At 49.7% G+C, this 11,268-nt stretch overlaps 1 protein-coding gene across 1 annotated transcript in view; it reads right to left on the bottom strand.

The window, feature by feature from the left end:
- APOH (apolipoprotein H) overlaps positions 1-6,192 on the bottom strand; it is a 12,395-nt gene extending 6,203 nt beyond the window's left edge. The window contains exons 1-5 of the mRNA XM_040244391.1: positions 6,080-6,192; positions 5,323-5,499; positions 4,058-4,154; positions 2,829-2,905; positions 1,615-1,803 (exon numbers count right to left, since the gene is read on the bottom strand). Of these exons, the coding sequence (XP_040100325.1) occupies positions 1,615-1,803; positions 2,829-2,905; positions 4,058-4,154; positions 5,323-5,499; positions 6,080-6,143 (604 nt within the window). The 5' untranslated portion in view covers positions 6,144-6,192. The remainder of the gene's footprint in view (positions 1-1,614; positions 1,804-2,828; positions 2,906-4,057; positions 4,155-5,322; positions 5,500-6,079) is intronic.
- Between the last annotated feature and the right edge of the window lie 5,076 nt (positions 6,193-11,268).

Below are 11,268 nucleotides of genomic sequence, written 5' to 3'. Positions count from 1 at the left end.
CCGGCTCCCCGTCCCCGGGACCCTCCAGGCGAGAGCACTGGGGCGGCACCATTTCCTTCTCCTAAAGGAGACCAAAGAGACGTGACAACTAGACACACATGTGGTTCACAATTAGATTTCACACAGAACAAAACGTGTGTGTACAGGAACTTCTGGATCAGGTGGGGCAATTTGCATATGAAATGAATACTGCTAATTGTATGTAATTGTTTAAATATTATCATAATTCCAAACATGTTAAATATCTTGGGTACAGGGATAACATAGGAGAATCTCATTGTTATTAGGACGTTCGTGCTGCTGACGTGCTCACGGGTAAGTGTCATGATGTGTGTAACTTATTATCAGAAGATTCAGGGGAAAAGCCTGTCTACAGAAAGAAAGGGAGAGAATGTCACAACACGCTGATGGCTGACATATCAATGTCAACAGCTGAAAACAAGAAGAGAAAAACCCGTGAAGAACCCTCTACTTAGGACTGGGGAGAATTAAACGAGATGACATACGCATAAACCGCGGGAGACCAGTGCCTAGCCCTGAGTTGCGTCCCCCAGGAGGTGCTAGGGATCGGGAGAAGCGGGAGCTTCCCTGTGCCGCAAAGGGCTTCTGCTGGGCTCGTTCAGCAGGCGTCTGTTGTGTCCACAACGCGAGAGGGTGACGGTCTTTAGTGTCAGTCCTCGTGTGCATGGTAACTTCTTTAATCTGCCTGCTCTGTATGCAGTGGACGAATTCAAAGACAGGAATGGGGCTTCCCTGGTGGTCCAGCGGTTAGGACTCCATACCCGCACTGCAGGAGACATGGGTTCAATCTTTGATTGGGGAGCATCCCACACGCCGCACGGTCAACAAACAAGTAAACAGATATAGCAATGATGATCCCAATTAAAGGGCTAAGAATTTTCATATATATTTTTGAATCAAATATTCTTGTGATTCTTAAATTTAGGTAACACTACAAAAGCTTATATCGATCTGATTGCAACCCAGTGTTTCACTTTAAATCTCTTGAAAGTAAAGTGAAAGAGTTAGTTACTCACTTGTGTCTGACTCTTCTTTGCCTGTAGCCGGCCAGGCTCTTTGCCTGCAGCCCGCCAGGCTCCTCTGTCCATGGGATTCTCCAGGCAAGAATACTGGAGTGGGTTGCCATTTCCTCCTCCAGGGGATCTTCCCAACCCAGGGATCGAACCCAGGTCTCCTGCATCGCAGGCGGATTCTTTACCATCTGAGCCACCTGGGAAGCCCGAATCTCTCTGGACTTCCCAGGTTAATCCAGGCGTCGCTTCCCCAACCTCACCGCAACATTCAGCCATCCATGCTCACGCCCCGTTCTTCCCGGTCCCCCTTCCTGGCTCCCCCTCCTGTGGCATGCCTGCACTGTCTCCCTCTCCACCCCACGTCCTCCTCCCAGGAGCTCTCCCAGGCTGCTCCAGACTGTCCACGGCATCGCCTCTCATCACCCTGAGCGAGAAGCCAGGTCTCCCTCATCCGGTGCCCTCAGCCCCAGGCACAGGGCAGAGGGCACGGTAAACAGGGTCATTCAGAACCCCCTGGAGAGCAGAACCCGCAGTCCTCTTCAGCAGAGAGGCCCTGCACGCCCGCGACTGCGCCGCTTACCCCTGCATTCTGGCAGTTTCGTCCAGTTCCCATGTTCCGTGCAGGTGACGGTGTCACTTCCAAACATCGCGTGGTGTGGCAAGCACTCAAAGACTGCCTTGCTGCCGTAGAAGGAGTTGTTCCCTGCCAACGGCTGGTAAACGCTGAGATTTGCAAACTTGGGTATGGGTGGCGGAGGGCAGGTTATGGCTGAAAAAAGAAAGAACTGTCATCTGAATGAAAATAGCTGAGTCTTGTGTAAACAAAATACTCTTTACAGAAAGGAAAAAATCCAAAGAGTAACTTGAGAAAATGCAAAATTTGATCAAATGCCAGGATAACGACAGTCCACTGGAGAAGCCAGGGAATAAAACGTGATCGGAAAACCCGCTGGCTGAGCCGGTCAGAAAGCTGCAAACTGAAGGAATTTAAGTTTTGCCATCACTGATTTGCCTGTTACAAGACCATGCTGCTTAGGTGACCGAACGTCTTAGAACAAAATGCTACCTTGAAGACACTTCTCGGAGTCAGAACTGGTGAAGGACTTCACCGAGCCAGGATCCTGCAATAGTCGCTGATGACAGCGAGTCACTGTGACGCCTGAGTGACCCCTTGGGGCTCGTGCAGGTTTGTTTGCTCCCACTGAATACCTCCCGCTTTTGCACTCTCCCTGTGTGGCGCTTGTACAAGTAGCTTCACGCAGGGACTCAGAAGTGGGTTGTCGTCCTGACCTAAGTGATCTAGTTTCAAAGCTAGGCTTAGGGTGTGTCGTTCCGAAGGGGCTGCTTCATCTTCCAGAGTAAGAGACCAGGATGGGGCTTCCCTGGCGGCTCCTTGGTAAAGAATCCGCCTGCCAATGCAGGGGACACGAGTTCATCCCGGATCCAGGAAGCTCCCACATGCTATGGAGCAACGAAGCCGGTGTGCCCAGCAGCCTGTGGTCTAGACAGAAGCCCCTGCAAACGGAAGCCTGCGCACCGCAATCAGAGTAGCCCCCACTCGCCGCAACGAGAGAAAGTCCTACGCAACAACCGAGGCCCAGCACAGCCACAAAAAATAAATCCATAAAATCATTTTAAGAAGACATCAGGATGAACAGTCCCAAAAAAGGTGAGCAAGCATCTCAGGGAGCTCGGACTGAGGGGTTTCAGGGTGTAGCTCTTGTATTGATGAAACCAGGAACGTCCCAGGCCAACCAAGCGGCCACCCTCCCGGAGCTGGACCCAGAGACTCACGGGCACAGACAGGGACGCCTGGGCTCCACTTCCCTTCCTCAGTGCATTTCGCAGAACTAGCTCCTTTCAGATAAAACCTGCGGAGGGAAAATTGAACCCATTAAATTACAGAGTCATCCGCCCCCAGCACGTCAAATTTATTTCCATCGAGCAGAGCTGCAGATGGATGCTGTCGGCTTCTTTTCCATCCTAGAATACTGTTTTCCAGAAAGGCTTGAACTCCTCTAAGGCTCAGCAAGCCTCCCGGCCTGGGGCTGCAAGGCAGTTGCTGAAGCAGGAGAGGGTCCCATCACCTCTGGGCGTGGAGGCCCACCCTCCCCTCCAGTCCCCAGACACCTGGTCTCCAACCAGCTGGTCCGGGTAACGGCTTCCAATCCAAGACTCACCTCTTTTTCGGGGATCACAAAAGTGAATCACACCAAGTAATCTCTAAGACTCATTTTCTGAGAGCCTGCTGGCCCAAATGCCTAATAACAGTGCTATTAACGTTATAAATGGGCCATTGTCCCTGATGACAATGTGTTCAAGATGACTCATCAATAAATTGGTGTTTCAGTTGAAAGGACGGATTTCTCTTCCACACACAGCATTTCTTAATCTCTAACCACAAACCAGGATCCTCAGTGAAATTTTGCCTCTTTCTTCCCAGGGAGGCGGTCCTGGTGAGGAGGAGGGCGTTTCTACACCATCACCCTCAGCCTTCTCTGCAGAATTCTCTTCTGCTGTGCGCTCAGTCGTGTCCGACTCTCTGCGACCCCATGGACTGCAGGCCGCCAGGCTCCTCTGTCTATGGGATTTCCCAGACAAGAGTACTGGAGAGGGTTGCCATGTCTTTTTCCAAGGGATTTCTCAACCCCAGGGATCGAACTCGGCCTCCTGCATTAGCAGGCGGATCCTTTACCACTGAACCTAGGTCACAGTCCATCAAATTAGCCTAAAGCCCAAGTCTAACTACCAGAATACTTTAACCCCCAAGCCAAGATTTGGCCCAGAGATTATAAAGAATTATCACCCAGCTTCAGTAATTTCAATGTGCTCCTCATATGAGTAGCTAATCAGGTGCAGAAAAATTAGATAGAGCATCAACTTCGTATTCCACTAACTGCTGTATTCTCCACCCCACCCCCACCCCCACTGTGGATTTTTATTCAGCGATCCGTATTTATCAAGTCCAGCCTAAAGACTAGAAATAAAATGATGTTCTGCTTAAGGGGTCGGGAAGTCCTTACCCAGTGTGGCAAGAAAAGCTGATCGTGTTGGGATACTCAAACGTTGTATAGCGTACCGTTCCGTTTTCTAAGATCCCAGCAAAAGGACACACTCTGGCTGTGATTTAAAGATAAAAACATCAATTTCTAGTTACAGAATTTCCTGTTAAAATGAAAATGTTTAAACTCATTTCTGTCTGTTGAGTCAGTGACTCTACTGATCGCTATTCTCAGAAGTTAACTCAGGAGAATCCGGATGCCACATGTGCTGAGGCGTCCGCTGTGTTGTCACTTCTTGTTCTGTTGTTGTTGCTGTTGCTGTTGTTGTTGTTATTGTTGCTGTTGGGGGGGGCATGCAGCACGCAGGATCTTAGTTCCCAAACCAGGGAGAGGACCCAAGCCCCTGCAGGGGAAGCACAGAGCCCGAACCCCTGGCCCGCCAGGGAGGCGTCTGCACCTTATAACTGTTGGTTACAGAGAAAAACCCAGCCGTCCAAATGCGCACTTTGTTGTGGTTGTTTAGTCACTCGGTTGTGTTCTAGTGTTTTCGACCCCATGGACTGTAGCCCACCGGGCAAGAACGTTGGAGTGGGTTGCCATTTCCTTCTCCAGGGAGTCTTCCCAACCCTCTCTTGAGTCTCCTGTGTTGGCAGGTGGGTTCTTTACCGCTGAGCCCCCTGGGAAGCCCCATAATCTTACGTATATATTATGCACAATATTGCATGCATTATGTATAGCGTTGATTTAATATAGCGTGTTTGTATTTTACTAGAAATGAATCTGTAGTGTCGTATCCACTTCTCTCTTCACAGCTGCAGTGCCTCCCTCTCCTCCCATCGCGCCGAGTCTCTTTTTAAAGCCAATTCCAGCCGTTGTGGCTAATTCCCAGCTGACCTTTTGTGACCCTACGGACTACATCAAGCCAGGCTCCCCTGTCCACCACAGTCTCCCAGAGTTTGCTCAGATTTGTGTCCATTGAGTCAACGATGACGTCTAACCAGCTCATCTTCTGCCGCCCTCTCCTCCCGGCTTCTGGCAAACAGCACTGACTGTCCGCAGTCTCTCCTCCCATGAAACCCACCCCCACCGCCCCCCGCCCCGCAGCTCTGCTGGCCTTCTGCACCCACTGCCCCCCGCCCCGCGGCTCTGCTGGACTTCTGCACCCCCTGCCCCCCGCCCCGCGGCTCTGCTGGCCTTCTGCACCCAGAGCTGGACAAGGTCGGTCATCTGCCCACCATGTACAGGATCGGAATGAGCGGAGAATGTGTGGAAGGAGGCCGACTTACGCATGCATTTCAGCGTGTTGATGGGCCAGATTCCTGAAAGCGGGCACGTAAACCGCCGGATCCCTCCCCGGGACACGTAGCCCGGCTGGCAGGAGAAGACTATCTGCTCCCCGGGCTCATAGGACTGTTTCAGTGGAACCACTGTGGAAAACGGCAGCTCCTCTGGCTTGGGACAGGCTGAGACAGGACACAAAGCAGCTGGCTGAGAAACCCACATTAGCCTTTTTAAGTTTAGCTGGCCCACACAAATGGAAACGTTCAATGCTACCAAAATACTTACACTGAGTTTTGCTCCAAATACTTGACATATGCCGTACCCCAGCTAATCTCCTCTCCAGCTTTTAAAGGAGGTTAGATGTGTTATCCCCATTTCACAGGCCAGTATACTGAGGCTTAAAGGAGCGAAGTATCTCGCCAAGGAGTTTAAGTATGGCTCGATCAAACAATAAGCACCAATCCAGTCTCCCCGGCATCCACCCTCAAGAGAATCTAGCTAGTCCTTATGGGCCCCTGGCATTTACCAGAGGGTTGGGGACGTGCTCAGTCACGTGCGACCCTTCGTGACCCGCCAGGCTCCTCTGCCCATGGGATTCTCCAGGCAGGAATGCTGGAGTGGGCTGTCATTTCCTTCCCCGGGGGGTCTTCCCACCCAGGGATCAGTCCCAGGCCTCCTGCTTCGGCGGGTTCCTTTCCACTGTGTCCCCTGGGAAGCCCAGGATTGGAAATTATTTTTTTTCCAAAAGCCATGAGTACTTACTTCGTCTTGCTATAGCAACATGGCAGAGAAACCCCGACAACAAGATGAGCACTGGGGGGCGCATTGCGGGTGGGTCACGCCGGCGCTGCCAGAGTGGCTTTCCTCTCCCAAAAGGAGAGCAGTAAATACTGAAGTGCTTACATATTAACCATCTGGGGGTGTACTGTTATCTCTGTAAATAGAAGATAAAGGATCACGGTTCGAAAGGAACCCCAAACCTACCTTCTTTAATCATTTACTTTTCATCTTGGTGGGTCTGTGTGAAATCTTCATGGACAGTTTCTGTCTTTACCGCACTTATGCTAACGGTGCAGAGTGGCGCATTCCTCTGAGACCGTCCTGGTGGTTCCAGATTGCCTGGCCTCTGGTCCAGACCGCCTGCTCTCCATCCTTGGTGTGTGTGGTGGTGGCTGGAAAGCCCAGAGCTGCAGTACCTGCTCCAGCCCTGGCCTCGGCATGTAAACTGAGGACCATCACTTATTCTGAGGTTTCCTCTCCCCACCTCTGAGATGACATTCCCGGCCCCAGGTGCCTGGTTCTAAAGAACCGCTTCCCAGAGGCTGTTCCTGCTGCTGCTGCTGCTGCTGCTGAGTCGCTTCAGTCGTGTCCGACTCTGTGTGACCCCATAGACGGCAGCCCACCAGGCTCCCCCGTCCCCGGGATTCTCCAGGCAAGAACACTGGAGTGGGTTGCCAATTCCTTCTCCAATGCATGAAAGTGAAAAGCGAAAGGGAAGTCGCTCAGTCGTGTCTGACTCCTAGCGACCCCATGGACTGCAGCCCACCAGGCTCCTCTGTCCATGGGATTTTCCAGGCAAGAGTACTGGAGTGGGCTGCCATTGCCTTCTCACAGAGGCAGCGGGAATTTTAACTCCTGAAGCCTGAGCTCGGCGTCTTCTCTCATAAACCGAGGGCTTCCTCTTCTGCCTTCAGTAACACGGCCCTCCTCACAGCTGCACTGTGCTCTCACACCAGATCAGCACAAAGTTCTGCTCACCCATGCTGAAGCCTTCTCTGATCTGTCTCAACAGACTTCTAGCTCTGTTTGGGGGACTGGAAGGTCGATGTAACGTTACAAGTGTGGACGCCAAGAAGCTCAGGAGAGCAGGAGAGGATGGGCGGGTGTCAAGTATGCTCTCGAGGGCCCAGAGGGGCCCCTCAGGACCCTAGTTCTCAGGTCATCCACTCTCAGGGGCCTAATACACACGTGGACAATGGCTAGACAGCATATAAAAACAGAGCTCTGTCCGCGGTCGCGGAGCCGCCGGGCGGAGGTAGGCCTACTAGAGAGAACCAGGCGTGCCGCTGCGCTCAGCCACGCGGGGTGTCCGACTCGCCCCCACAACGCCCTCCCGTCAGGGCCTCCTCGAGGCTTTCCGCTTCATCTGCAGTAAAGCTTTGCCGCTCCTTTAACTGATTCTGGGTCTCTGCCAAACACGATGATGCCCGACTGCCTTCTGATAGCAAGCTCTGAATAAACAGCTTTGCCTGTTCTCATTTGGGTGATGGTGTTTTACACCCAAGTCTGGAGTTCCTGCAGACACATCAGTTTGAGACGTGTTCTTGGCAGACAGTGCCTCTTGAGCGATGCTAATGAACGTGGTGTTCCGTGGAGAGGAGAGCGGTGCGCTGCCACCAGCGTAAAACACGGCTGGCCCGCCCTCCCTCGTGATGGTCACCATCTTCTCGCTCTTTCACACACAGACACGCACACACGTGCACACACACGAACACACCATACACACACGCACACACACGCACACACGCACACACACGCATACACACGCACACACACGTGCACACACATGCACACACGTGTGCACACATGCACACACCATGCACACACGCACACATACACGCACACACATGCGCACACACTCCAACTTCCTTTTCTTTTTTTATTTTTCAATTTTTACAATATTGTGATGGTTTCGGCGGTTGAAGAACGTACAAGCAGCCAAACTTAGAAATATATCCCCTCCCCGCCCTGCGCCTCCCTCCCTTCCTGCCTCTGGGTCTTCACGGCACCAGACTGGGCTCCCTGTGTTTTGCAGCCATTTCTCCCCATCTATCCACTTTCTACCCGATAATGTATACATACTGATGCCACTGATACAGCCACTGTAGGGAACAGTATGGAGAATCCTTAGAAAGCTAGGAATAAGGCTACCATATGACCCAGCAACCCCACTACTGGGCATGTTCCTGGCTACCTCTTCTAAAGAGAAAGATGCTTGTTTTCTAGATCACCCACAGGCTTGGGGTTATTGTGAAGAATTCCTTCAAAGAGTGGAGAAGAGAGAAAATGAATGAAAAGGGACAAGGTCCTATATAATAAAGAACTGAGGTGGATGGAGGAAGAGAGAGAGAGACGGACAGGCTGGGTATTGGGAAAAGAAAATTTGGAGAAGTTTGAAATTGAGAAGAAAACACTTTTTGGCAGCAGGTGCAAACCAAGTGCTGTGCTTAGTCACTCAGTCGTATCCGACCCTGCGACCTCACAGACTGTAACCCACAGACTCCTCTGTCCGTGGGATTCTCCAGGCCAGAATGCTGGAGAGAGTTCCATGCCCTCCTCCAGGGGATCTTCCCGACCCAGGGATCGAACCCAGGTCTCCCACATTGCAGGCGGATTCTTTACCACCTGAGCCACCAGGTAGCCCCAAACTAAGTGATGAGATTATTATAAAAATGCTTTTTTGAGTCATTGACAACATCTCCTATTTGCCAGCTATAGAACTTTGGAAAATGATGCAAAAAACAGTAATAGCAGGAGAATGAAGAAACCACTAAATCCAAGTTAATTCGAGAGCTTTGGAGGAGAATCACGTAGGTTTTTTAAAATTTTTCGGCTAATAAAAATTTCCTTTCTTTGTAAAATAAAATACAAACAAAATGGATGGTAATCTATAATTTATAAATTATAATCATTATTGCTATTAATTCTAAGTGCCTCACCACTTGAACATGTCAGAATTACAAGATGTTCCCAGAATCTGCACAGACACACACACGGGTCTAATGAAAAGCCTTGGGATAAGCCTCAGGATGGGAGGCAGTCATCCATCCTCCAGTCTGCGATGGGTTTTTGCTGTAACTTTAGCACCAGCTGGGTGAGGTGTCATCATGTCTCTCTTCCTTTCCATATGGTTTAACTCACACCCCAGTGATAACTCAGTAATATAGTAACCACAGAGCCGACTGATAACTGATGTTAAGTGACATTTTAAAGACACATTTAAACTTGCCATTAAAGTTTCATTTGTCAGAGCAAATGGAAAGACCATTAAGACAAAAATCCAAGGAATTTTGACAAATCAAGTGCCTGCTTTGTGCTGTTAGGGTTTATAATCATCACTAAAGAGTAGACAGCCCTGGGATTTAACGTTGCATGTAGGATATTATGTTTTCTTAACCATGAACAAGAATACAGAGCCACATAGACACTTGGGTTGAAGAATACAGGACAGTATTTGTTTCACAAGAGACATAGGACCTTGCACTTAAAATTCTTAATGACTTGGGAGGTGCGTGAAATAGGTGAAGGGGATGAAGAGGTACAAGCCTCCACTTATAAAATAAGCAAGCCATGGGGACACAGCAAAAGAAATGTGGCTGAAAATATTGTAATTACTCTGTACGGGGGCAATCATCTTGTAATGTGTGCTCGTGTCAAATCAGCATGCAATATACCTGGAGCTCGCCTGATATCATATATCAACTATATCACAATTGTTTAAAAAGGGGGAAATTCTGAATGACTTTATATCCTTTCCTATTCTACTTTGTAAATTAACTAGCAAGACCTAGACTCAGAGTCCAAGGTTTTGTAATCCTGAAATCACATTGCATCACATGTTCAAAAGCTTTGTTTGCTTCACAAGCAGAGACTTTGACCACAACATCAAACATTTAGCAATCGTTTAGATTTTTTTTTAAAAATTTTGAAAGTTGTCTCTTTCTGGGTTAAGAGTCTAACTACTATTCAGCAATAAGCCCTCGGTGGAAAGATGCCGGTGTCCTTGCTCCAGTGATACCAAAGTGGGCCAGGAACTGTGAACCCGCTCACAGAGAGGCTGAAGGCACTTGTCGCGAGCTTCGCGGGCCTACAAATGCCTACTTAGCTTGTGTCTGCGCTGAGACATCTTTGGGCAAATCCTGGGATCTCCTGCTTGCAAATTGCTTTCACCTTGTAGCCACTAATATCTTTGTGGGCGTAGGTGCCTGCTCAGTCGCTCAGCCATGCCTGACTCTTTGCGACACCATGAACTGAAGCCCAGCAGGCTCCTCTGTCCATGGAATTCTCCAGGCAAGAATACTGGAGTGGGTTGCCATTTCCTTCTCCAGGGGATCTTCCCACCCAGGGATGGATCGAACCTGTGTCTCTTGTCTCCTGCATTGGCAGGTGGATTCCTTACCACTGAGCCACCAGGGAAGCCCCAGCTCGTATCTTTATATCCTGCAATTTGTATTTTTATCTAAAGTGGTTCTTCTTAATGTTGGATGCACAGTATAATCTCCCAAACTGTTTTCAAAATATAGAAAAGTTGAACAGAATTTCTGAGGGGACAGTCCAGGCACTGGGCTGTTTAAAGGCCCAGGTAATCATGATTGCAGTGGGGGTTAAGACCCACTGATTCGGCATGCCAATATTTACCTAAGTTCTCCTGATAAGGTTCCACCACATAGTCCTCTGTCTTACCAACATGAGGTTCCTTTTATACTTTCTGTGGTGTGTGACTCCTGATCACCTGTGAATTACTTCCTAGATTCCACAAATTCAGTTTTTCTTTTACAAGTACTTCCCAAGCCCTTATTAAGCTGTACTTGGCAGCTGGCATTGGAATCTCAGAAAAACGCAAGTCTTGACCGTCGTCCACAAGGAATTCACAGTTTTCTAGGACTGAGATACAAGGCTACAGAAGAAATATAGAAGAAAACCCAAGGTACTTATTTTCCTTGGAAGCATCTGCAGGAATTCTACAGAGGGTATTTCCCTCGGGTTATGTCTTAAAGAACCTTGGGCTTGGCAGTTCAGAGGGCAGCAGGTGAGGTGGTAAGGACGTTGTTGTCTGAGCCAGAAAGCAGAAGGCAGTGGCTGTGTCCCCGAGAGATATCCCACGGCTGAACACTGCTGGAGCGGATGTTTTAGGCAAGGAGCCCTGGAAACGGGGCTGGGGACGGCGTAGG

This window comes from Oryx dammah, unplaced genomic scaffold, assembly GCF_014754425.2.
Source record: "Oryx dammah isolate SB20612 unplaced genomic scaffold, SCBI_Odam_1.1 HiC_scaffold_8, whole genome shotgun sequence".
NCBI lineage: Eukaryota > Metazoa > Chordata > Mammalia > Artiodactyla > Bovidae > Oryx > Oryx dammah.
The sequence above is the reverse complement of the archived record's forward strand: the minus strand, read 5'-3'. Positions and strand labels throughout refer to the sequence as shown.